At 60.5% G+C, this 25,198-nt stretch overlaps 4 protein-coding genes across 6 annotated transcripts; 2 read left to right on the top strand and 2 right to left on the bottom strand.

Annotated features, from left to right (window-relative positions):
- Positions 1 to 1,444: 1,444 nt before the first annotated feature.
- CORO1B (coronin 1B) lies at positions 1,445 to 6,868 on the top strand. Its single transcript, XM_072970418.1, has 11 exons — positions 1,445 to 1,503; positions 2,311 to 2,510; positions 2,910 to 3,032; positions 3,137 to 3,266; positions 3,446 to 3,627; positions 3,709 to 3,828; positions 4,486 to 4,590; positions 4,672 to 4,817; positions 5,057 to 5,114; positions 5,942 to 6,220; positions 6,381 to 6,868. The coding sequence occupies exons 2-11, from the start codon at positions 2,313 to 2,315 to the stop codon at positions 6,504 to 6,506; spliced, it is 1,467 nt and encodes a 488-aa protein (XP_072826519.1). The 5' UTR covers positions 1,445 to 1,503; positions 2,311 to 2,312; the 3' UTR covers positions 6,507 to 6,868.
- Positions 6,869 to 7,013: 145 nt separating this feature from the next.
- Positions 7,014 to 9,336, top strand: PTPRCAP (protein tyrosine phosphatase receptor type C associated protein). The gene is made up of 2 exons (XM_006210756.4): positions 7,014 to 7,344; positions 8,480 to 9,336. The coding sequence occupies exons 1-2, from the start codon at positions 7,342 to 7,344 to the stop codon at positions 9,098 to 9,100; spliced, it is 624 nt and encodes a 207-aa protein (XP_006210818.2). The 5' UTR covers positions 7,014 to 7,341; the 3' UTR covers positions 9,101 to 9,336.
- A 68-nt stretch (positions 9,337 to 9,404) lies between these two features.
- On the bottom strand, positions 9,405 to 15,128 carry RPS6KB2 (ribosomal protein S6 kinase B2). Of its 2 annotated transcripts, none has more exons than XM_006210702.4 (15): positions 14,975 to 15,128; positions 14,577 to 14,617; positions 14,360 to 14,480; positions 14,018 to 14,086; positions 13,341 to 13,488; positions 12,233 to 12,290; positions 12,027 to 12,127; positions 11,817 to 11,907; positions 11,642 to 11,732; positions 11,419 to 11,526; positions 10,613 to 10,675; positions 10,392 to 10,469; positions 10,189 to 10,296; positions 9,975 to 10,087; positions 9,405 to 9,849 (listed from the first exon to the last, which is right to left on the bottom strand). In XM_006210702.4, exons 1-15 carry the CDS (start codon positions 15,050 to 15,052, stop codon positions 9,660 to 9,662), a joined length of 1,458 nt encoding a protein of 485 aa, XP_006210764.2. In that variant the 5' UTR covers positions 15,053 to 15,128; the 3' UTR covers positions 9,405 to 9,659. The 2 variants fall into 2 exon arrangements, with proteins under 2 accessions (XP_006210764.2, XP_072826518.1); XM_072970417.1 differs by lacking the exon at positions 14,577 to 14,617 and adding an exon at positions 13,759 to 13,858 and having other exon boundaries at positions 14,975 to 15,109.
- A 1,117-nt stretch (positions 15,129 to 16,245) lies between these two features.
- Positions 16,246 to 24,681, bottom strand: CARNS1 (carnosine synthase 1). 2 transcript variants are annotated; one of them, XM_072970414.1, is made up of 10 exons: positions 24,600 to 24,681; positions 24,147 to 24,165; positions 22,613 to 22,886; positions 21,732 to 21,821; positions 20,996 to 21,483; positions 20,590 to 20,764; positions 20,414 to 20,499; positions 19,487 to 19,718; positions 19,103 to 19,383; positions 16,246 to 18,457 (listed from the first exon to the last, which is right to left on the bottom strand). In XM_072970414.1, the coding sequence occupies exons 2-10, from the start codon at positions 24,147 to 24,149 to the stop codon at positions 17,231 to 17,233; spliced, it is 2,856 nt and encodes a 951-aa protein (XP_072826515.1). In that variant the 5' UTR covers positions 24,150 to 24,165; positions 24,600 to 24,681; the 3' UTR covers positions 16,246 to 17,230. The 2 variants fall into 2 exon arrangements, with proteins under 2 accessions (XP_072826515.1, XP_072826514.1); XM_072970413.1 differs by lacking the exons at positions 24,147 to 24,165; positions 24,600 to 24,681 and having other exon boundaries at positions 22,613 to 23,047.
- Positions 24,682 to 25,198: the final 517 nt, after the last annotated feature.

The raw sequence follows: 25,198 nt of genomic DNA, 5'->3' as shown, positions 1-25,198 counted from the left end.
TTTGCTGACATCCTAGTGGAGCAAGGCAGACAAAAAGCAAATATACAAATCATTATACAATATAACATCAAGTAGTGATTAAGAACAATACAGGGGGGATGAGTAAGGGCCGGAGAGTGATTGGTGAGGCGAGTGGTCAGGCAGGGCCCTCAGAAGAGGGGACATTTGTGCAGAAGCCTGAGGGATGGAGCCTTTTCAAGATCTGGGGGAAAATTTCTAGATGGAGGGAAAAGGATGTGCCAAGGCACTGGGGTGGGAAGGAAGGTGGTGTGTTTCAGGGATAGGCTGGTCAGTGTCACTGTGCCACATGCAGGGAGAGGATGGAGGAAGGTAAGAAGTGGAGGGGGCAGGTGGGCAACAACCGTGGATGTGGTGATGAAGAGCAAAGGGAGGGCCCAGAGTAGGGGATCTGGTGTGGGCTTTAGACTGGCTGTTGCCTTGGGGACACAATGGAGAGGGAAGCTTTGTGGCTGCATTCCCTCTTCCAAGCCACCCACATTCCTGTCCTGGGCTGAAAAGATTGGCCTGTCTTAGGGTTTATGGAGCAGTGGAAAAAGCAAGGACTTTGGCGTCCAGCAGATGGAGATCAAATACCAGATGGAAGGGGCAGATTCTGCCTGTGTGACCTATAGGAACACCTAAGTCTCCCAGGGTGGGATGGGGAGGTTGTCGATCTGGGAGGCCAGCTGGGCTCCTATCTCAGGAGCTGGCTAACAGGAGGGAACCATCTATGAACAAACCTCCAGGCCTCCGTGGGAGATGGCTGAGGAAAGGAAGGACGGTGTGAGGGATCTGGGGGTCATGGCTCTATTACTATTTCTAATAAGGAGGCCAGGCAGGACCCAAGGATGCTCACCGCGAAGAATGAGATGGCTGGGGTCTTCCACTCACCCCTTAAAACACCGATGTTTTTATTTACATTGTACCAAGAGCATGTATCTTCGTACCTTAAGAAAAGGCATGCGAATATACTGACTATCCTAGTAGATAGTGCATTTTGGAGTCAAGGTGGACTAAGGGACCCGGAAGTATGCATTGAGGTGGGGGTTTGGGGGGGCCGGTCTCCACCCAACTCTGGCGACTCCTGAGGACTCCGACAAAAGGAGCAGGATTGGGAAGGGGCCCAAGTCTGCCGCCAGGCTGCACCACTCCGGCCCCATCCCTGTCCCTGCCCCTGCCCCTTTGCCCCATAGTGTCCCGGAGGCCGGCGGGGCGGGGCGGGGCTCGCCGAGGCCCCGCCCCGCGTCCCTGGCGCTCCTGGCGCTCCCGCCACCTCCGCGCCCCGGCACTCCCCGCACTGCCGGCGCCCCCAGCCTCCTAGCTCCAGCTCACAGCCTCCCGCCCCGCCCCTCCGCGCGTGATTTCGGCCCCGCCCCCGTGAGCCCCCGCCCCGCCCCCGCCCCCCCCCCGCTCCTCTGTCACTTCCTGATTCCCGCTTCCTGCTTCCCAGAGACTGGGATCCTGAGCCACCCGAGGCTGGTGCTGCAGCTCCCGGCGACCCCGGTAAGCGCAGCGGTCCGGGGCTGGGGGCGCGGGTAGGAGGTTGGGCGGGATTTCGGGGGCAGAGCCGTGGGGGGCTAGGATGGGGGTCGCGAGTCCGAGGAGCCCTTCCCCTCCGCTGCGCTCCACCCTCAGTCCCAGCTCCCCTTGGCCGCATAGCCTCTCCCCTCCTGGGCCGGAATCCCTGGAAGTTGCGCTCCTGGTTCACCTTGGACCCCGCTCTGAGGACTCTCGGGGATGCTCTGTGGCTGAGAGCGACGTCCTGACCCCCGCTCAGTCCCTGCCAGGTCTCCTAGGCTGATCTGGGGCTCACTGCGTATTCCTGCAGGCACTGCACATTCCGTGGGACCCAGAACTGGGGCCGAGCGCTGTCCCACAGCGGAGACCATTTCTGTCTGTCCTCCCCATTACCTGGCCTCCAAATCCTGCGCAGGAAGGAGACTGTTGGGAGTTGACTAGGACCCACAAAGGAGCTAAGCTTGCTCTGGCTTCAGCACCTCACACCTCCTCCATACACATACCAGTACCTGGGAGGGGCCCCAGGTTGGGTCCTGCAAAGCCCCTGAGGACTCAACAGTGTAGGCCTGAGGTCAATGCAGTTCCACCTTCAGATACCCCCTTGGGGAGAGGCAGCCAGATCTGTGCTGGGATCCTGTTCTGTAACTGGGGAAACTGACAGCCAGGTGGTTATAATGCCGATGCCCCGTATTGCATCCTCCCTACCTCTCTTCATGCAGCTTGGGAGGGTTGGGGCTTCTTGGGATGGTCTTGGGATGGGTGGAGGCTGACCCCTGCTTCTCTATCCTGCAGTCATGTTCCGCAAAGTAGTTCGGCAGAGCAAATTCCGGCATGTGTTCGGGCAGCCTGTCAAGAATGACCAGTGCTATGAGGACATACGAGTGTCCCGTGTCACCTGGGACAGCACCTTCTGCACCGTCAACCCCAAGTTCCTGGCGGTGATTGTGGAAGCTAGCGGTGGGGGCGCCTTCCTGGTACTCCCCCTAAGCAAGGTGGGCCCCATCGGGACTGGGGAAAGGCTGGAGGCAGCCTGGTCTCACCTGCCAGGCCTCTCTGCTCACTTCACAACCCATAATTTGACCATCCCCACACTGCTGGACCAGTGTTGTAATCCAGATTTACTGCCTGGGAGGTGTTAACTCAGATGGAGACAGTCTTTTATTGCTGCAGAATCAGGGTCAGAGGCAACAAAGATTTCCTGATCACCTGGTGATACCTGTCAGGAAGAGGTGGGTCAGGTAGATGCAGAGTGAGAGTCATAAGTGGTCCACCTGTGGGCCAGGGCAATTGCATCATTTCACCTCCATGGAGGGGAGTGGGGACTAAAGCTCTGGAAGGGATGGAGCCTGGGCGTCTTAGATCCACCTTAACTGCCCACCTCGTGCCTACAGACGGGCCGCATTGACAAGGCCTACCCAACAGTGTGCGGACACACAGGACCTGTCCTGGACATTGACTGGTGTCCCCACAATGACGAAGTCATCGCCAGTGGCTCGGAGGACTGCACAGTCATGGTGAGGCGTGGGGCTGTGGTTGGGCTGGGGTCACAAGTGTGGCTCAAGGCTCCTGGCAGCCGGGCCAAGCAGAGGCCTCAGCTGACCTCCCCACCCCTCCCTAGGTGTGGCAGATCCCAGAGAACGGGCTGTCCTCCCCGCTGACGGAGCCGGTGGTGGTGCTGGAGGGGCACACCAAGCGTGTAGGCATCATCACCTGGCACCCGACGGCCCGCAACGTGCTGCTCAGCGCAGGTCTGCACCACTGCTCCCACCCCACCCCTTGCCACACACAGCTCCGGAACACCCCCCACCCTCTCCCAGACCCATCCGACACCCGGGAAGGCTGAGGCCCACAGAGGTGGAGTGCAGGGTCTGGTCCCAGGAGGGTGGTCAGAGCGGGCCTGGTGGGCTGATGGCCCCCCGCCCGGCAGGCTGCGACAACGTGGTGCTCATCTGGAACGTGGGCACAGCTGAAGAGCTGTACCGCTTGGACAGCCTGCACCCCGACCTCATCTACAACATCAGCTGGAACCGCAATGGCAGCCTCTTCTGCTCTGCCTGCAAGGACAAGAGCGTGCGCATCATTGACCCCCGCCGGGGGACCCTGGTGGCAGTACGTGGCCCTGGAGGGTGGGGATGACAGAGTGAGGGGTTCTATTGGGGCGCCACACTGACCGCTCCATCTCCCTTGCAGGAGCAGGAGAAGGCTCATGAGGGGGCCCGGCCCATGCGGGCCATCTTCCTGGCTGATGGCAAGGTGTTCACCACAGGCTTCAGCCGCATGAGTGAGCGGCAGCTAGCGCTCTGGGACCCAGTGAGTGGCTGTGGCCAGTCTGAATGGCAGGCTCAAGACTTGGGCTCCACCCTGGGCAAGGAGGGGCGGGGTCACCCTGGAGAGGCCTGTTGTTCCCAGGTTCACAGCCTGGCACCCAAGGCACTCGAGAACCTGAACCCTGCCATCCTCTCCTCTCCTTGCCCCCTGCCCTCTGGCCTCCCCCACCGCCTGCAGCCACCTCCACATCTGCCCACAGTGTTCTTGCTCTTTCCTCCTTTGCTTGTCTGTTCCCGCCCGGCTGCCCTTTGAAATCCGGTACAGAGGTCCCCTCTTCCAGGAAGCCTCCCAGCCCTTCCCCGGAAGTGTTCTGCCCCACAGCCTTATCCTTCTGTATAGTGACCTCCAAGGGCCCCTCTGAGACAGGGACTTGTGCTGCATGGCACCCCTGGCTCCCATGTGGTGGGGACTTCCTCAGCATTTGCTTGGTGGCCTAGGAGTATTCTGAAGTCCTGGAGTAGGCAGGGAAAGTGGGACCATGGGAGCCAGGAGGGGATGGTGGGGCACTCCGTGTGGGCAAAGGGTAAGTGTGGTAGGGGCAGTGCCAGCCGGCTTGTGAGGCTGGCTAGGGTCAGTCCTGATGGGGAAGGAGGAGGGAGGTTCTGGCCTGGCTTGACTGCCCCTCACCCTGTGTGCCAGGAAAACTTCGGGGAGCCTATGGCCCTGCAGGAGCTGGACTCTAGCAACGGGGCTCTGTTGCCCTTCTATGACCCTGACACCAACGTGGTCTACGTCTGTGGCAAGGTGGGGCTGGGCAGGGCTGAGGGGTGCAGGGAGGAGAGAGGCAGGCCCGGGTGTTGACCCCTGTCCCCTCCCACCCTGCAGGGTGACTCTAGCATCCGGTACTTTGAGATCACAGACGAGCCCCCCTACATCCACTTCCTGAACACGTTCACTAGCAAAGAGCCGCAGAGGGGCATGGGCAGCATGCCCAAGAGGGGCTTGGAGGTCAGCAAGTGCGAGATTGCCCGGTAAGAAGGGCCCGGAGGCAGCCGGCCATAGGGTGATGGGTCTGCCTTCGGGGCAGGAAGTGGACCATGGGCATCCCAGGTGAAAGGTCAAGTCACAAGAGGTTGCTCAGGAGCACGAACGGGGCCCCAGGGTCAGTGGGAGGGGCTGGGATAAGGACTAGAAGTGAAGCGTGGAGGCAGCTGGGAGAGCTGGTGAGGGAAGGTTTCACCCATGGGTCCTCCCTCCCCTCCTTTCCCAGGTTCTACAAATTGCATGAGCGCAAGTGTGAGCCCATTGTCATGACTGTGCCAAGAAAGGTGAGGCCACCTGGTTCCCTGCCCACCAGCTCCCTTCTGTAGCAGACAGGCCACACATGGGTGACCAAGGTGAGGCCTGTGAATGGGACATGGCCAAGTGTGGGTGCAGCCAGGGGGCTAGATGGACTCCAGCATGCCCGGCCAGGGGCAAGCAGGGATGAGACACGCAGTGAGCTGAGGCCTTGCCCTGGACAAGCCGCAGGAGACAGATGCTGGGCAGCCTAGGAGGTCTCCCTGTGGGAGGCAAGGCAGGACTGACAGCAGGGCTGGGGCAGGGCCTCCAGTGAGGGATAGCAAGCCAGGCAAAGGCACAGAGGTGGGAATGGAGAGCAGAACTAGGGGTCTAGCTGCAGGGAGGCTCCCACAAGGTGAGGATTCGGCCACATGTGGCTTGGCCTCAGATCCCCAGCCAAGAGCCTTGGACAGGCTTCATTTTTCTCCTGCGAGCGTTTACAGAGTGCACAATTTTGCATGCCAGGCACGTCCAGGAGCAGAGCTGTGAACAGGTTTGACAGGGCCTGCCTCAGGAACTCCCAATCCACAGAGCACAGACGTGGCTCCCAGAATCCCACAGAGCCACATAGCTGACCCCTGCTTGGAAAGGTTGGGGGAGTCTTCCTAGGGAACTATTGATGGTGTCCAGAAGGGAAGTGAAAGGGAAGATTTGAGCTTTAAAAAGGTCCTAGGGGTCAGGCCTTTGGAAGATAAGTTGACAGGGTGCAAGCCTGGAGGCCAGGAGAGTGAGAAGGAGATGGCGACTCAGGATCCAGACAAGAGGACCCTGCAGGTGGGCTCCCAGCTGATCTGGACCTCTCCCCGCCGCCCAGTCGGACCTCTTCCAGGATGATCTGTACCCTGACACAGCTGGTCCTGAGGCGGCCCTGGAGGCAGAGGAGTGGGTGAGCGGGCGGGATGCCAACCCCATCCTCATCTCCCTGCGGGAAGCCTACGTGCCTAGCAAACAGCGGGACCTGAAGGTCAGCCGGCGCAACGTGTTATCAGATAGCCGGCCTGCAGCGGCCCCTGGCTCCACCCGCCCGGGGGCCTCCATGTCTGCTGCCTCCACCAATATTGCCACCCCCAGCAGCAGCCTCGCCGGAGCTGGGGTATGTGCCGCTCAGTCAGGGGTGATGTTGGGAAGCCCCAGTTCTGCTGTGCATGCCTGAACCATTCACTGCCCTTCTCTGAGCCTCAAGTTCCTGCCTGATAGTAGATTTGGGGAGGGCTGCAGTTCTGCAACCCCTGACCCCGCTGATGCCCCTGCAGGAGGCAGGGAAGCTGGAGGAGGTGATGCAGGAGCTGCGGGCACTGAGAGCGCTGGTCAAGGAGCAGGGCGAGCGTATCGGACGCCTGGAGGAGCAGCTCGGCCGCATGGAGAATGGAGACGCGTAGGACCACAGACCCTGTGGATGCCACTCCCCACTCACCTCCTCCTCCTCCTCCTCCACCCCCTTTCTCACTCAGCCTCTGCTGGCAGGTCACACTGACTCCAACTGGCTGCCCCTTGCCCCCTACTGAGGGTTTCTGGGGCAGGTTCAGGGGCCAGTCTGCACCCTGACCCATCCTGTGGGCCCAGGCTGGAGCCACCACCTGGCTTTTGTCACTGTTACTGTGGAGGATTTTTGTACCAAGGAGAGCTTCTATTCTGAGGGGCCATCTCCCCCGCCCCCTCCTAGCCCCCCTGTTCCCTGCCCTGAGGAAGCTGGAGGGATCAGCTCTATATTTTCATTCCAAATAAAATTCTCTTTCTAAAAGCCAGGTTTGCCCTTCTGCTGCAAGGGTAGGGCTGGGAAAGGAAGTCTGGACACCTGGGGACATAAGTGGCCTCTTGAGATCGTAGATCAGAGAAAGATCTGGGGGCTGTGAGCATCCCCCATAGTCATCGAGTCCCTGACTTCTGCCAGGTTGGGAAACAGGCAGAGGGTCGCTGGGTACCTCCGGGGCCTTGTCCTGCTTCAAGCTGGGTGCCCAGTTCCTCTTGGAGGCCTGGTCACAGGCCCCATAGCTCCAGCCTCGCTGGGTGAGAGACCGGTGAGGATCTGGTGTGGATCGGGGTAGTGCTGAGAGGCCAAGGCCCCCCACGGAGGTGGGGGCCAATGGAGTGTTGTGGGCAGGAAGCGGAAGCACTGAGTAACCCCTAGCTGCAGTCGAGAGCGCGAGAGCTCACTTCTCATTCAACACAGCCCGAGCTGGAGGTGGGCGCCCAGTGCTGAGAGGCCCACAGACCATGGTGAGCGATGGCACCTGTTGGGTCCTTGGGGTGGGGGCCACAGGGGGTCAGGGCTGGAATGTTTGGGTCCCGCAAGCTGAGGAGAGATCCTCTGACTGGGGCCCAGGGGCAGGAACAGCCAGTCAAGGGCGGAGGCAAGAGACTCAGGGTGAGCACAGGGCAGAAACTGGGCCTTTCACCTCGCTTTAGATGGTCCTCCTACGGACTCAGGGTGTGGGCCCCCAGTGCCGTACTCTACGCCCGACCCACAGATAGACCCTGACGCCTGCTCTACCCAGGAGCTGGGACTTGAGCACAGTCCCAGCTTGCCTCCCTAGAGCCTGGGCAGACAGCCGGGGGCGGGGGGAAGTATTGCTTGCACCCCGGCATCCCTCCCCCTTCTCCCCACATCCCCCACCTGACTTGTTCCGACCGCAGGCTTCCTCTGGCAGCTGCACCTGCCTCCCTGAGCCCCTGGCCCTGCGAGCCTGAGGCCCCCAGGGACAGAGTTGAACGGAAATGCTGCAGCTGGGGCAGTCCCATGGCTGGGGGGAGGAAGAGGGGTCTCAGGGACTCCCATCCCAGGACCTGGCCCAGTCCCTTGGCTGGGGCCTTGGGAGGAGCCAGCCCCAACACCAGCCTCGCAGGCATCTTCCCTCCCTTCCATCTCCCACTCCCAGGTGGCAGTGTCTTAACACATTCAACCATTATCTATTGAGCACCTGCTCTGTGCTATGAATTGTTTAGGTGCTTGAGCCAAAAAGACAATAAACACAATAAACAAGCAGAGTGATCTACAGTGTTGGGGAGTGGGTAGGAATGCAGAGCAGGGCTGGGCTGGCCACAGGAGTAACTGTCAGGGTAGAAATCCAGGTCTGGTTAGGCCGCACTGAGGTCCTCTGAGCCAGGTGAGCAGGCAAGCCATGTGGCTCTCAGGGGAATGCAGCATTCTGGACAGATGGAACAGCCAGGGAACAGGCCCTGGGCAGGAGCAGGCTTACGTGGTGCAGTGGGAGTGAGGAGGCACCGGTGGTCAGATATCACAAAGCCAGGAAGGGCCTTGTTGGCTAAGGACGGGCTTTTCTGCTTGACTGTCCCCATGTTGCCCAAGAGGCTGCCAAGCACAGGCAATGAGCCCCTGCCTGTCTCCCCACAGGACCTGCCCTGTGCCCTAGGGCTCTGGACACTGCTGGCACTGCCGGGGACCCTGGGCTCAGATGGAGGTGCCAAGGACAGCGGGGGCTCCAACTCAGTCACTGTTGTCCTGCTGCTGCTGCTGCTCCTGCTGCTGGTCACTGGCCTGGCACTGGCTTGGCGCCGCCTCAGCCGGGACTCGGGGGGCTACTACCACCCGGCCCGCCTGGGTGCCGCGCTGTGGGGCCGCACTCGTCGCCTGTTCTGGGCCAGCCCGCCAGGCCGATGGCTCCGGACCAGGGCTGAGCTGGAGTCGCCAGATGAGGAGCCAGAGCAGCAGGAGGATGAGCAGGACATGGAAGATGACTACGACCTGGGAGTTAGCCGGGTGGAGGCTGAATCCCAGGAAGAGGAGCAGCGATGCGGGGAGAGGCCCATCCCACAGCAGGTCCCAGAGCCGGCTTTGGAGGTACATGACGATGATGCCGAAGGGGGCCTGGGCCTGGCCTCCCAGGGGCCAGAAGGATCAGGGGGCAGTGCCGAGGCCCTACTGAGTGACCTGCACGCCTTTGCTGGAAGCGCGGCCTGGGACGACAGCGATAGGGCAGCTGGGGGCCAGGGTCTCCACGTCACCGCACTGTAGGAGCCAGCCCTGGTGCTGCATCCCTGCCACTGTGCCTCTGCTTCCCAAGCTGCCATGTCTGGACACGGCCTACCCTGGACACATTGTAACCCACACCCCCACTTGGAGAACCTCAGACTGTCATGCCCCCCACTAGTTCTATCCCCGAATGTGTGTATCCCTGGCCCCTCCAGGAAGGCCACCCATCCCCAGGGGCACTGGGCAGCCATCTGAAATAAAACCTCTCCAGTCCCATAGCTCTGTGCTCCTGTTGTGACCTCCCCCACCCGCTGGCCCCAGAAGTCTAAAGGAAGAGCCAGGTCAGTGCCATGATTCAATACTTTAATTCTCCAAGGGCACAGCTCAACTGCGAGAGGCCAGGTGGGTGGCCCCTCGACCAGCAGCCCTTCATGATCATGATTCAGGGGCACAGCCACCCTCCCCAGAGACACACATTCCCACACACACTCACTCCTGTACCCCCAGCCCCAGCCCCAGGTCTCTGAACTGGCCCAGGGGCCCACTGTCCTCACGGCTTAGAGGGAGGGGTCTTCCTGGAGGCCTTCGCCCACCCGTCCTCCTAGCGCCCAGGGCGCCCACGGCCCCTCTTGGACTTCTTGGTCCCTGAGGGGGGTCGGATGGGGAGAGGTGCAGTGCTCGAGGGTGGCGGTGGTGGGGGTGCTGGCAGGAGAGGAGGTAGAGGAGGCTCCATGGGTTCTGGTGGGCCAGGGCTGGGCCGGAATCCCTCAAAGGGCGAGAACTTCAGGGGGCTGCAGGGGAAACCAAGGCAGAGTCAGCGCCTACTGGCATGGGGTCGGGAGGGCCGACTCCCTGCCTGGTGCTCAGGCTGTGAGGTCAAGTGCCCCTGCCACTGGAGTCCCCTGCCCCGCGGTACCTGATGGGGGTCCGGGGGCTGCTGTTGAGGCGCCTGGGGGAGCGCAGCTTGGGCTGGAAGGAGAAGCCCTCTTTGATGCTGTCCAGCACGGAGGGTGCCACGTACGTGAAGCCCTGGAGGGGCAGAGGCAGGGCCGGGCGAGGCTCAAGGTCCATTGCTCCTTGGCCACAATCCCTGCCCGTGACCCTATAACCCTCAGGGCCCCGGACCTCACCAGGAAGGCCTGGTTGGCACTCTCACTGAGGGCCGTGTCGTCTGGACTGTCCACTGGTGTCTGCCTTGTGAAGTGGGAGTCAAACTGGCTCACGTCTTCCTCTGACTGCTGTGGTCACCCCGGCGGTGGAGGGGAGAGGTCAAGGGTGTCCAAGGCAGGGGCCTCCACGCACCCGCCCTGGGGCCAATGGGACCTCCACTCACCAGACAGGGCCGGAAAGGGGGGTCCATGCGGCGGGCCAGGAGGTCATCCCAATTAATGTGCCGGAAGAAGGGGTGCCGCTGTGGGTGGAGTGCCCCCAAACTTGACAACATTTCCCCTTCCTTGGCTCCCTCAGAAACTCCCTGTGCCCTAAGGCCCCACTCCCTGCACAGGGCACCCCTCAGGGCTCAGCCCTGCCCTCTTGTGGTGGCCCCAGACCCACCTGCACCTCAGCAGCGTCTCCTGGGCCACCCCCAATCCGTTGGCTGGGATTCCGCTTCAGAAACTGCAGGATAAGGGCAGAGGGTAAGGGTCTGCGGGAGAGGTACAATCGAGTGTTCCCGAATGGCCTCAAGGGAATGATGAAAGGTGAGACGAGGGTTGGGGGTTGGGGGGTTTGCTCTGGAGTGTGGTCTCCACCTACAGACACCCTTAGGACCTCCCAGATTTGGTCCAGTGGCCCTTCTCTGTGAAGCGTTTGCAAAGGCAGCTGGTTGCCGGCACGCCTCCAGGGCACTTCAGCGGTGCTCCACCTCGAAATCTGGGCGGGGCGCCTACCCACCCACTTTCGTCCCCAGTGATTGCCTTGTTGGTGAGAGTGACTAGTCTGTCATGCACATTTCACCAATTAAGACTCAGACTAGGGACCTGTCTGGGGTCAGCAGCTGGTCTGCATCAGAGCTGTCATCTTGGACACCAGAGCCAGTGCTCCTTATCCAATGGCAGAGTCTACAGGTAGGGGTGGACCCGCAACTGGCCCAGGGAGACTCAGGAGCCCATGCAGGGCCTGTCAGGGGCAGGAGGGAGCCCACCTTTTTGGGTTTTTTTGTTTCTGTTTTTGAGTAAAGGTAGATTTATTTAGAGAAATACATACTGTGTAGAGTGTAGGCTGTTTCAGAAGGCAAGAGAAAGGCCACAGGATGTGGGGGTTGGGTGCTCAGGTTAAAGTAAAAGCAGATACACACTCCATAGACAGAGTGTGGGCCGTCTCTGTAGATGAGGGAGTGAGAGAGGCGGCCAGGAGCCCACCTTTTTGACGAGGTCCCGGGCATCCGGGGTGAGGTAGGGGGGCAGCGCCAGCTTCCCTTTGATGATCTTGTCCATGGTTTTCTTCCGGTTCTCTGCAGTGAAGGGTGGCTGGAGAAGGCAGAGGGTGAGAGGAGCCTTGTGGGCCTCCCACCTGGCCCTGCCCTGCCCCAGGAGGGGGCCCTCCTCCTGCCCCCACTCCCGCCCCCGAGGAGGCTGGACTTGCCGATCCAGTGAGCATGTCGTACATCAGGGCGCCCAAGCTCCACCAGTCCACCGCCCGGTTGTGGCCACTGCGCACCAGAATCTCAGGGGCCCTGGGGGCCAAGTGGAACAGTCTGTCAGGCCAAGTCTTGCCTGGCTGTTCTCCCGACTGCTGGGCCCTACCGTCTACCGCTTACATGTACTCGATGGTGCCACAGAAGGTGTGGGTGACGGCGCCCTCGTGAATCGACTCCTTGCACAGTCCAAAGTCGGTCAGTTTAACGTGGCCTGAGGACGAAGTTACAGGGGTAGGACAGGGCCCCAGCCCACCCCACAGGGCTCCCTGGCCCTCCCAGAGGGTCCTGACCCCGGACTCGCAGCTGCGAGTGCAGCAGACGCATGCGCACCCTGGCTGTTGAGCATGATGTTCTCAGGCTTGAGGTCCCGGTAGATGATGCCTTGGGCGTGGAGGTGGCCCAGGGCCAGTGTGATCTCTGACAGGTAGAAACTGCAGAGACAGGACAGGATGAAGGCCAGGGGCGGGGTAGAGCCAGGCCCTGTCGGGGAGGGATCCCTGGACCCCCTCAGGAGAGAGGCAGGAGGTAACACCCACCAGGCCGTGTCTTCCAGGAAGATGCCCTCTCGCTCCAGATGTGTGAAGAGCTCACCACCTGCGACACAAACATGTCAGCAGCTGCGTGCTGGGACCAAGCTCTTCTGCTCACTGACTCTTGGTTTCTTCTCGGGGAGAGTAGGGCTCATAATTCCCACCCTACCTGCCTCACAGAGCTGCCGTGGGGATTCAATTCAATTCAGCAAACATCTACCGATGCCTACGCGGTGCCTGGCCCTGTGTTGGGTGAAGCTGGGGACACAGAGATGAAGAGACCCAGCCACTGCCCTCAGGACGCTCAGTCTACTAGGAGACAGACACGCACGCAGCTGCTCTGATATGCCAGAGGCAACAGTTTCGAGAGCTTAACCCGAAATCCCTCAGGGGAGACAGGGAGACACAGCAAAGTGAGGGGACAGGGAAAGTCTGTGGTAGCAGTGAGAATTTAAGAGGATGCTGAGATGGAACACAGGGGATGAAGCTCACAGGGCTCATCAGCACAGATGGGCTCAGGGGGCGGCAAGCAGACCCGGGCCACTTTGGTGAGCAGGGGACACCAGGCCATGAAGGCCAGACTCAATCTGAGGAGTTACAGGGAACCATGGTATTCTGAGCAAGAGTGCTGGGGACAATCCTGTGCTCTCAGAAGATAACCCTGGAAGTTAGTGAAGGAGACACTAGGGAGAGGGTGAGCTGGAGGTCTCAAGTCTAGTTAAGAAACAACTGTGACTCCTCCCCCACCCCCAAGAGAGCAGAGAGAATGGAGAATGCTGCAGAGAATGAACCACCTGGATCTGGGACCTGACTGGATGCAGGGCACACAGGAGAGAGGACCAGGATGTGAAGAGGGAGTGGAAATGGACAAAACAACCCTCTGGACTCCTATACAAACTCCCACCATTCCCACCCACCCCCAACACAGGGGAGAGACACAAGAGGCACTGGACAGATGTTTGCTGAATCAATGAATGAATGAATGGACCAATGGATGGATGGAGTGGGGACCACCTGTCTACTCTACACACCACATCTCTCCCAGCTTCCCCCAGTGCTCCCTGTGCTGGTTCCTTGGCCTTGCCTACACCCTTGGTTGGGCCCACACTCATACCACTGAGGCACTCAAGGATGAGGTAGAGTTTGCCGCCAGTCTGGAAGGCATAGGCCAGTTCCACAATGAAGGGATGCTTCACTGACTCTAGAATGTTCCGCTCAGCCCGCGTATGTGCCGTGTCCTTGGCGTTGCGCACAATCTTGGCCTGGAGAGGCAGGAATCGGTTAGAAGGTGGGCACCCAGGGCTCCTTTAGTCCCTCCAGCCACCACCCTTCTGCCATCCTCTCTGACCCCACTGTACTTCTCCATAATTCTGCTGCTATCAGCAATCATCCTTTCCAGGGACTGATTCTTCCTAGTAGCACAGTGTGTCTCAATCACGGCACTAACGACATTTGGGGCAGATAATTCTTTGTTGTGGGGGGCCGTCTTTTGCACTGTAGGGGATTTAGCAGAATCCCTGGCTTCTACTCACTGGATGCCAGGAGCCTCCCCTCTCTAGCCACGACTCGAAAATGTACACAGACATTGCCACATGTCCCCTAGGAGGCAATACTGTCCACGGTTGGGAATTACTGCAAAACAACAATATCACAACCGACGATAAACAAGCAAATGCCCACGACAGTGACCACCTCCTCCAGCACGCTCACCGCTGTCTTCCCAAAGCCTGGTGTTGCACATCGGGAAAGGCAACCACTCAGTGAGGCTCTGTTGGCTGAACAATGACTCACCTTCCTTAAGACTTTCATAGCATATATTTTGCCCAGATTGGTGCCCTGCACCTTTCGCACCTGGAACACCTGTAGGGCAGGGGAGACAGGATCAACCTCCCTTTCCATATCCTATCTTCAAAAAGCCCCACCCTCAAGCTCTGGCACAGGGATCCAGAGGCCTAGGCCCACCCAAGGGTGGGGCTATAAAGATTTCAAGTCTGAGAGGATTTACTCTTCCCTCCTTTATGTTTTTATCTCTGAGTTCTATCAGAGGCTCCACTGATTTACAAGTCTAATTTGTTTTGAGACCCTTTGCTGTAGCAAGAACTAAGGCTGTGAGGAAGGAGGGAGGGCCGGTACCTTGCCGTAGCCCCCCTTCCCTAGCACACGCAGCAGCTCAAAGCAGTGGGGTCCAATGCGCTCAGGGCCCGGGTTCACACTGGTTTCAGTCAGCTCCACCTCCTCATAGTGTCCCACGGGCCTGTGGGCACAAGAAGTTAATGGGAGCAAGCTTCAGTATTCTTCAGGTCCCCTTCCCCAGCCCATTCCCTCCTCCCTCAACACAACCCTCACTCACTCCAGGCCAGCTGCCCTCAACTCGGCAAGGGGGCACACGTCCTGTGAGAAACCGAGGGGTAAGAGCCAAGGGAGGTTCCAGGATGCCTCCCCCACCACCCCCTAAGGCTGGACTGCTCGGCCCAGGAGGAGGGGATCAGCAATGGGAGCTGGCAGGAGATGGGCCAGGACTTGGGAGGAGAGGCGAGAGCGGGAAAGGGAGACTCATGGGAAGGGCTGGGGGCCTGCAAGGCAGGTCAGGGTGAGGGTGGGGACAGAGCTTAATAGTGGCGGGGATCTCAGACAGATCCAGGCCTGCAGGAGCGGAGCCCACTCCGGGTTGGGGGAGACCGGGAGATCCCACCGCCCGGGTAAAGGGATCGACTCCGGGATCGAGCCGCGCCCGGGCGAAACACTAACCGCGGAGCTTAACTCTGGCTCGCCCTCGCCCTCGCTGCCTTCCTCAGTCTCCAGGTCCAGGTCAAACACCGCCGCCATAGCGGCGCCGGCCCCGCGGGCCACTCGGCCGGTACCCGGCCGCGATCTGACTGACAGGCAGGGGCTGTGGCTTATACGTCATCACTCCGCGACGGCCGCCTCGCGCGCCGATGACGCAAGAGGTTGTCCCTCCCTCGAGCCGGCCGCTTAGCGGGCGAGGAGAAAAGATGGCGTCGATTGCAAGGCATCTCGGGAATGGTAGTCCCAGAGTGCAGGGGTACTAAGGCCTTCCGCACTCTCTTCCGCGGGCCCTTCAATCTTTCCAGCACAGCTTCACCGGGGCGGCACCGGACAAGGGCGGCCTGGAAGGCGTCTATCTTGGTTCTGGGAAGAGTTTGGATGGGGCAGAGTCAGAAGTGCATGCATGTGTGAGTGTAAATGCAGTTCCCAGCAGCCGTGCCCTGTCAGGCTCCCTGAGTGGCGAGAAGCAGCTGGCGTATATTCCTCTGTTTGCCTCCGAAAGGGAGCCGACTGCTGCATCGTGATCTCCCTAACGTGCCTCTCGGCTCCAGGACCCTGCAAATCAGAGCCTCTACTGCTCCATACTCTGCTCAATGCTGGGTTTTGTTGCCGAATTCCTTACTGAAAGGGTTTGGGTCTCATTGATCCACCAGGTAAATATGAGTTTGTGCTGGAGTTTGCCTGTTGCCAATTTAAGCACATTTAGTCGTGATTCGGTTACCTGGTACAGAATAGGTGCTTCATAAAACTTTACTACAAATATAATGAATGAATGAACACACCAGACCTTGTCTGTGAGTTTAGATTTGGACATGTATTCTTGTTGGATGGGGTTCTGAGGGGGTGAATTGGGCCAGACCAAGCCTTGGATGAATTCTGATCATTGGAAGCTGTCTGGATGTGCATTCCAGTTGGACAGGGCAGGCTAGGTATGAACTCAAATGGACAGAATTCAGGGGTCCCCAGGCTGGAGAAAGGCTATCTGGTTGGGTGTGGCCCTCTGGTTGTAATCTCACCCTCGGGAAACTCAGGTTTGGGTCCTGGTGTAGGTGCCCCTGGCAGGCCTCCCACAGGTCAGCTCAGAGGCCTGGCCAGTGTGGCGGTTTATCCTTAGCTCCAGAGGCTACAGGTATCCCCTAACTACCTTTCCCTCCCCCTTCCTCATCCCCTCCTCTAGCTGACCCTGAGAAGTGCTGTCCGAGTCGCAAGAACCTATCCCAGACTCTGGACAGTTCACTAGTCCACAAGCCTTTATTTGGAGAGGGATGCTTGTGGCGCTGTCCACAGCTCCTGTGCTGCACAGAGGCAGTATTCTTAAAGCAGCCTCCCCTGAATGAGGAAGTGTAGCCCGTGCTAGTTAGGTGTGCCTGAGGCCAACCACCAAAGCTTGGTGAAGGTGCAAGGTGCATTGGGGGGAGGGGGGAGGTTCACACATCTCAGGGCCACGTGTGAGGGCAGGGAGGTGAGTTGGGCTTAGAAGCTGAGTGGGCACGTACAAGTTAGTAAAAGCAGAAACCTGGACCTTGCATCTTGTCCCCTGACCCTTCAACCACTGTGCTATGACATCGAGGCAGTGGTTTTTCCTCTCTGAGCCTGTTTTTTTTTCTGTAGAATGGGGCAATAGTGTCTGCCTGGAGGGGAGATGGTTACTGCTGACCCCAGTCACCTGCTTCTACTGCTCATGCCAAATGACGCAGGTGGGGCATTGCCAGAAGTTGTCACCAGGCATTCTAGGCCTATCCTAAAATTTGTTAAATGAGGGCATGAGGAGAACAAAGGGTTCTTGGGATGTGTTCAAGGCCAGGGGCCAGCCAGGTTCTCTCCTGCAGACAGCAGGAAGAGAGACAGACCTGGAGGGGTGGGGAAGATGGACTGGGTTTAGGCCCACTCCCAGCAACCTGGGGGTAGGGTGTATGTATGTGCAACTGTTGTTGCTTCTCCATGGGTAGAGTCCTGGGACAGCTGTGGGCTGGACTGGGGCTTTGGGGAGGGCAAGAAGGCCTAACAGCCTCCCAGATACGTTCTTCTGTGCCCCTCAAGCCCAGGAGACCTTGGTGTCAAAATGGCCCTGCCACTCTGGAAGAGACCTGGGGCCTTGGAGTGGACCTGACCAGGGTTGGGGCAGGGCTTTGGCAAGAGATGCTGGGAGAGCACCAGGGAGCAGAGGGCACTGCAGTGCCCCTTCCAGCAATTTGCCCCTGCCCTCCAGCCCCAGCACTATTTGAAGTGGGACAAGAAGTAGGCAACGGGGTAGTGGGGCCCATCAATGCCGAGGCCCTGACAGAGGCCCAGCAGGCGGAGACGGGCCTCGGCCGGGCTGGGCCCAGCACAAGCCACGCTGCAGTAGGGTTCCTCATATTCGCCAGGCACCAGGGCCTCCTCCAGTAGATTGAGGCGCAGCAGGCCCTGGTCGTGAAGAGCCTGCAGGGTCTCACGGCTGGTGGTGGAACTCAGGACCTGCAGGTGCTGGGACACCAGGCACATGACGCCCACCAGGTGACCACGGGCGCGTGGGTGGGCAGGCAAGGCGGGCCGCAGGCCACAGGCCACCATAGCAGCAGCCAGCAGGAGGTCCACACCATAAAGCTCCAGGATCCAGTCTCGTAGGTAGAAGCCGCCCATGCGGGGGTTGATCTCGATGAGCCGCGGCCCAGTCCCAGTCAGCTTGAGCTCCACATTGAAGACGCCATCCAGCAGCCCACAGCCCAGGCAACAGCGGAAAGCTGCCTGCACCAGCTGCGCCTCCTGCTCTGGTGCCAGTCCAGTGGGCATACAGGCGGCTGTCTCAGTGAAGCCAGGCAGCCGTGTGGGGCCATTGTCAGAGACAAAGGCAGCCAGCAGTCGCCCACCAAACAACACCAGATCCACATCGTGTTCAGTGCCCTCAATGAACTCCATTAGCAGCATGGCATTGCCCCAGCCCAGCCCAATGCCGGGATGGTCGGCCTCGCCCTGCAGGTCACGGGCGATCCGGGAAAAGTGCTCATGGCACTGTGGCGCATCCTCCACTAGCCGTACACCTACAGCGCCTGCCCCAAACTCCAGCTTCATGACACCTGGCAGGGGTACTTGGCGGACAGCCTTGTCCACGTCAGCCTCACTCTCCAGTGGACAGCAGGGCACAGCATAGAGGGAGGGCGCGGGCCAGGGTGGGCCATGGTGGCACAACAGGTGCAGCTGGGTACGGCTCTTCTGCTTGGCCAGGCGCATGGCGGCCGGCGGGCTGCAGGGCAGACCCAGCTCCTGGCAGAGCAAGGCTGTGAGCACCAGGCAGTCATCCCAGTAGGAAAAGCAGCCATCTAGCTGCAGGCCACGTGCCCGCACCAGCTCCGCCAACAACCGTGCATTCTCCTCATCCCTCTGGTGCTCTGTTACATCGAAGTGGATGAAGGTCTGCACCAGCTGGGACGCAAAGTGGTTGGGGTCCGACTCCACCAGGTGCAGCTGCAGAAACCACAGGACGGCAACACACTGAGATGAGCTTTTGCTGGGCACTGGGCCATAGGATGGGACCTAGAACATAGTCCTGGCCCTCAGGGGAGACAGGCTCACCAATGCTAGGTGCTCCAAAAATATTTGTTGGTGATTATATGGAAGGTACAGAGGTGGGACACTTAATCCAGCCTAAAGGTGAGGGAAGGCAACCTAGAGGAGGCAGTGTTTAAGCTGGGAGCTGGATAAGAGTCGGCCAGAGGAAAGATGGCTGCAGGAGAGAGGTTGTGACCAAGGTGGGAGGGGGCTCGAGTGCAGAAGGGAGGGGTGACAGAGTGCAGAAGGGTGGTGGACTCTTTCCCATAGGCAGGCTCAGTCTGGTCAAGACTTGTAGGGAAACCTCAAGGGTTAGGGCTTGGGACTGGTGGTCTGGTGTCCCGGAGGCTTTTCACACCTGGCGGGAAGAGAATTCACCTAGAGGCCAAAAACAGTTGAGACTGCCCACCTCGGCGGGGCCTGTCGCCCAGCCAGCCCACGCCTGAGCTCTAGGCCTCCTGCTAGAATGCCCGGCGCAGGCCCCGCCCCAAGGTCAACACCGCCCCGGGCCCGCCCCCGGGACCCGCCTCCACCAAGGCCCGGACTTTGAGCCCCGCCCACCTTGAGCCCGTAGTCGCGCGCCGCCTCCCACACGAACTTCTTGCTAACGCCGCCGGCGCCGAGCAGCAGCAGCTGTTTTCCCTCCATGAGGTAGCGCGCCGAGCGCCTCAGCATCGTCTCCAGCAGCGGCGCGGCCGCCGCCTCCTCGGCCACCAGCCCCGGGCGCGGTGCGGCCCACAGCCCCTCGAGCGCGCCGCACGCCTCCAGACATAGGCCTCCGTTCAGCTCCAGGGCCACGGGGGTCAGCGCGCGGCCAGCCACCGTCAGGACGAAGTCCACCCCTGGGCCGGGCACGGGACGCGGGCTCAGTGCGAGCCGCCCTCGGGCCTCCGGCCCCCGCCCCGTGCCCCACCCCCGTCCCAGTCCCCGGCGTCCCGCACTCACCGAGGAAGTCAGTGCGGGCTTGGCGCCCGCCGCGCTGCTCAGCGCTCAGGCCAGCCTCCAGGGCCAGCACGGCGGCTAGCGCAGCCTCGGCCGCCGCCTTCACGCGCCGCCGCACATCCGTCACCTGCGAGGCCTCACCCAGGCCGCACTGGGCTAGCGCCACTTCCAGCGTACGTGGCAAGGAGTTCTGGTGCCGCAGAGGCCGGTCCCCACGGCCCACTCCGCATACCACCTGGGCAGGGTGTGGCTCAGGGGGCTTGTCCAAGAAGAGTCCTCTCGGGACTACCCCCGGCCCCCAACACACCTTCCCTTGTGCCACGATTCAGGCCACACCCCTCAATGGACATTCACGAAGTCCTGTCCTCCAGTGCGACTTACTGCGTAAACTACTCATCTGGTCTCTAGACCACTAGGGGGATTCTAGCCAAGCTTCCAGGCCCAGTTGGGGTCTCTGCTCCCTAAGGTCTCCAAGCATGCTTGCTTCTAGTTCCTGCAGCCCTGGGGGCCTGTGCCACCCTGGTGGGCCCCAGCCCTAGAGCTCCTCTCTCTGCTTGGCACAGAGATATGTCCCCAGGAAGGGAACCCAAGCCTCCCTGACCTCCCAACTTGGAGGGCCCTCCTACAGGGCTCCAGGCACTGGAGGTTTATCAAGGACCTTGGGTCAGCCTCTTCTTGGGCAAGAGCTCCCTAGAAAGAGAATTCAGCCCTGGGTCCTTGTACTCAGCGCAGGATACCAGGTAGAGCTCCTGATGTGGGAGGGGTACAGGGTTGGAGAGGAGGGAAAGTGTCAGACTCAGTTCTCCTGGAGGCAACAAAATGCCCGCAAAGATTTTGTCCTCTCTCTGCCCTGGGGCCCCCCCATCGGCCCAGTGGAGATGGGCTGGGGTGTGGCAGTAGGATCATGACCTGAACCTGAGCCATGCTCACCTTGCTCAGCAGGGGCCTGTCACCCTGTGTCCGACACACCACAGCACAGATACGCAGAGCCAGCTCAGGGCCAGGTAGGGGACTACCTGGGGAAAGACAGTGAGGCCTGAGCCCAGCACTGAGTAGCCAGAAGGCCAGGCCAAGCTCCACCCTTGGCCAGCCCAGGTGGCTCTCACCTGGGAAGGGGAGTCGGGCAGGTGGGCACACAGCCTCAACCAGGACACTCTCCTCCTCCTCCAGTTTCTCCAGCAGTGCCAGCACTGTGTCCACCACTGGGTCCAGCTCTGTTCGTGGGTACAGACGCAAAGCCTGCCGTCCCCGCCAGCGCCAGCCACTGAGCTTCACGGCTACCTGCAACAGGGAGGGGAAGGGGGCATCCTCACCACGCCATGTACCTGCAAGATGGGACACGCAGACCATAGGAGCTCATGAACAGACTGAGGTAAGGCAGGTGACTGCTACAGAGAGATGGGGCAGTGGCAGGGCTCAAAGCTGGGGACACTTTCCCAGCAGGACTTGGTAACCATCCATGGCTCCCATCCTGCTGGCATCTGTACAGCCTCAGGGGCAGTAGCCTGTTACCTGCAGGGCATCACCCAGGGCCTTGGAGTGCAGGAAGGCCCCTACTTCCTCCTTCACCAGTGTCTCCTGGCCCTCTTTGCCATTCAGCTCCACCAGCCGTAGTCCCGGGCTGGCATCCCCTCCCCGCAGCAGTGCTGGTGGCTTGTAGGTGAAAGCCAGGGTAGCTGGCACGGCCACGTCACCCTGCTGAGCCAGCAATCGCCTTGTCAGCAGCCGGTCCTCCAGCAGCCGGGCCAGCTCAGCTGAGGCTCCTGTGGGGCAGGTCAGGTCGCGGGCGAGCTCAGCTGCCTCTCGACCAGGGCCAGGCCCCAGCCCCAGGCCCGCCAGGAAGTAGGTGGCCCGGCGCGGGGGGACAAAGTCATCCAGGAATGTCAGGCCCCCCGGGTGGAAGCTCACAGCCTTGGAGACCAGCAGGGCTGCCTCACCGGGCTGCCCTGGTGCTGGCACCTTTGTCAGCCAAGCAGGGGACAGGCAAAGGAGCATGTTTCCTGTGGGCAGAGGGAGGAGGGTTGCTGGCCAGGGAAGGCTTAATGCCCCATGCCCTCCACCTCCAGCCTGGGCCCCTGGGTCGTAGTGGGCAGCTGCTGCCAGAACCCACCCCCACTCAAAGCAGGGCAGCTGGTGTGGTGGAATGCAGGCAGTTGCCAGGGTCGGCGGGTATTTTGGGATGTGGCCGGGCCAGGGCAGGACTGCCCTTTCTGTAGGAGGGGGTGGGGGAACTTGGGAACACACTCACCCGGGCTCTGGACCCCACCCTCCAGCAGCACGGACAGAAAGGTGCAGGGGGATCCCAGAATGCACAAGGTCACCTCCGCCCCAGGGCAGCCTCAGGGAAGAGAACATTGCCAAGCTCACCAGGGGCTCCCCTTGCTGTCTTTTTGCCCACCTTTCCCCACCCCCCTAGGCCTGCCCATACCCTTGGGCCCCCAGGTCCTTCCTGGGTATGGGACCAAAAGAGAAAGGGGACAGAGAAGGCTGGGGAGGGAGGGGGAAGCTGTCTGCCCACCCCTGCCCCGAGAGGCTGGCTCCTTTCTCTCTGTGGCTGGTCCAGAAGGCATGAAGGCTGGGTGACTGGAGACCTGGGTTCTAGCCTGAGCTCTGCCACTGACTTTCTGTGTGACCCTTGGTCCCTGTGCACCCTGTGCAGTGGAGAGAGGAGTCTCTGCACCTCAGTTTCCCCATCTGTAGAAGGGGGCAAAGTCTGAGATGGTCATGTATTCTAGCTGTAAACCTTCTGTCCACACAAAATCTTCTGTGGCTACCTGGTACATAAAACAGATAAAACAAGGGAGGAGTTTTGGATCCCAACTGCTAGCTGGCTCCACAGCAGCTCCCAAGATATTTCTGTAGAAGCTTTGGCTCCACAGAACATGGATTGCAAATCCCAGGGCTGGATCTTCTGGAGGTGGGAGGGGAGCCTTGATATCTGACTTTACTGGTGCCAGATGCCCTTTGAAATGCCTGCCTGCCTGAGGTTGACTGGCCTTGCCTCCCTGGCTTCAGATTGAGCCAGAGCCTGGGGGAAGGGGCTGACTTTGACAGAGCTGGAAAGCAGGCTGGGCTGAGGGTGCCTCCCTCCTCCCCAGGGATGCCCCCCTCCACGGAGCCCTTGGGCACCTGTGCGGGGCACCTGGCTGCGGTCCTGAGTCTCCGGAAGGCCAGCTTGCTGCAGACAGCTCTGCAGGAGGCTGTAGTAGTAGACAGTCCAGGCCCGGGCCTCTGCTCCCTCAGGGGAGCCCTTGCAGTCCAGGCCCACTTCATGGCTCCAGGAACCAGGGAAGAAGCCTGGGGGTGGCAGGCCAGAGCCCCCGCCCCATGGGCCCTCCTCCTCCTCCAGGTCCTTGGAGCCCAGGGGGCAGTCCCACTCGGGACCCAGTGGATCCAGGGAGAGCTGAGGGGGGCAGAAGTGGTGGGTCTTGGGCAGGGTGAGCAAGAGGCACATTAAGTCACCCAAGGGTATAAGCCCCCTACTGTCCTGTCCTTGGGTAGACACTGTCCTCGGAACCAAAGAGGATGGGGCTGGATTGGAGGATGAAGGCTGGACACCAGGGACATGTAGGTGGAAGTGCTTTGTAAACGGTATGTGTGGTGCCCCCGGGGGTGGGGGCAGAAAGCAGTGCACTGCTGGCTGGACCACTGCACCCCCCACATCCCACGCCCAGGTCCGTCCCAGCTTGGTTCACAGGGGCAGAGGTTTTGTCTGTTTTGCTTATTGAAGCAGCCCCAGCACCTAAAACGTGCCTGGCACACCGCAGCTACTCAGTGTTTGATGACTGAAGAATAAATAAGCTAATGAACCAAGCAATCAGTTGGGCTGCTCACTTCTCTCTGGCCTCAGTGACCCATCTACCATCATGGAGTTCTGCTGAGACCGAAATATGTAGGTGAATCTGTTCCATCATCATCCCCAAGCAGGCCCGAGGATGTTCTGAATCATGAAAATGCTTTCTTTGGATGAAATCTTATACCCTGCCCCTTTCTGAGGCTGGCTGACTCCCAAATGAGGCTGCTCAGAGGCTCAGTGTGAACATAGGCGGGGACACGGGTGGGCCTGTCCTCCGGGGGACAGGCTTGGCCTCCTTGGACAAGTCATGAGGTTTCTTTGAGCCTTGTGGGTGCCTGGGGCCTGTTATGTCCGCCCCCATGGTGCTGATGAGGCTTGGACCTAGGGAATCACCTCAGTCATTGGGAGACAGCATACTGCAGGCGGCTGGGAGAGCAGAGGTCTGGGCCTCTGACTTGGACTTGAACCCCAGTTTGGCCAGTGCCAAATTCTGAGCTTCGGTGCACTCTCTTAGAAGTTGAGTTCCCTGAGAGTCCAGACTGGGTTCACTGCTATGTCCTCAAACTTAGACTATGGCAAGGCGCATGGTAATATAAATATTGCAGAATGAATGAATGCCGAAAGGGACCAAGAGTGCCTGCCTCCCAGGGCTGGTGGGGGAGAGATGGAGGGCCTGGCACACAGCCCCTGCTTGTCCCATGGCACACAGAGTGGGAAGTCAAGGCGTATGTGTGCAGCTGGTCATGGGTTGGAGCTGTCTGCCAGGCAGTCCCAGGGCTAGGCTTTTACGGCCAGGTGCTGCCCTCTGGGCTCTCCCTCTGCTTAGGGGCTTGGGCTTTTTGTCCAGAGGGGCCAGAGAAGACTCACCATCTTACAGGTGGAGAGGCTGAGAAGAAGAGAGACAAAGATGGAGTCAGGGCAGCAGGGTCTCTACCTCAGCACCCTGCCCCTAAGACTTTGGGAGCTAAGAGGTGGCTGCGACAGTGCCTCTCTCCTGTCCCAGCCAGGAGGTGTCCAAGGCTACCCCACCCCCACCCCAAGGAAGCAGAAGGTTTTCGGAAGCCCAGACCCCATGGGACCCACACCCCATCTCACACATCCTAAGTTGCGCTGGGCAATGCTGAGGGTCCTGGCACTCAGCCTTTCCAGAGGGGGGCGCGCTGGGTCCCCGCCTGTGTGTGCGCATGGTGGGGTGGGCGTTGCAGGTAGTGTCGCGGGTCCCGCTGAGGGGCGCGGGCGCTTAAAGTCCCTGTCCCCGCGGTCCCTGCCCCAGAGTCCCCTCCCTGGCTCTCCCCGGGGCGCAGGCAGCAGCCGGGGTACCTGGCGGGCGGCAGCGGCTTGGCGGGGCTCGGTGGGGCTCGGCGGGGCTCGGCGGGCGGCGCGGACCCGGCGGAACACGGAGGCGGCGGCACAGCGCCGGGTCGAGGCGGCGCCGCTTTATATAGAAGCGCCCGGGGCATGCCCAGTGCCGGGCGGGGGCGGCGCGGGGCGGAGGGGCCACTGCCTGTCCGCCAGGGGACCTGCCCCGCCCCTCCCGCCAAAACCTCCGCCACTCATCCCGAACCTGGGGTCCTGGGGCTGGCGGCCCTACACGGCCAGAGGTAGGGCGCCGTAGGGGCCAGGGAGAGAGAGACAGGGGACCTTCAGAGACACACGAAGTCAAACAGAAGACCAGAGATCCTCAGAGAAGGTCACAGACCTAGGGCCGTGGGAAAGACAAGACAGGACAGAGGGTAGGGGAAAGAGAGACCCATAATGGAAAAGAGATGGAAGAGGGGGGAGGGGAGAGCTGGAGCCGGCAGAGACTGGTACCCGGGCTTGCCATTGGGGGTGGGGTGGCCAGGAGAGTGGCTGGGGCACACAGTCTGGAGCTCTGCCCTTGGATGGAGTCCTGAGCTCCCCAGCACACACTGCAGCGG

This window comes from Vicugna pacos, chromosome 10 (assembly GCF_048564905.1).
Source record: "Vicugna pacos chromosome 10, VicPac4, whole genome shotgun sequence".
Classification (NCBI taxonomy): Eukaryota; Metazoa; Chordata; class Mammalia; order Artiodactyla; family Camelidae; genus Vicugna; species Vicugna pacos.
Note: the sequence above shows the minus strand (reverse complement) of the source record. Positions and strands in the feature narration are given on the sequence as shown.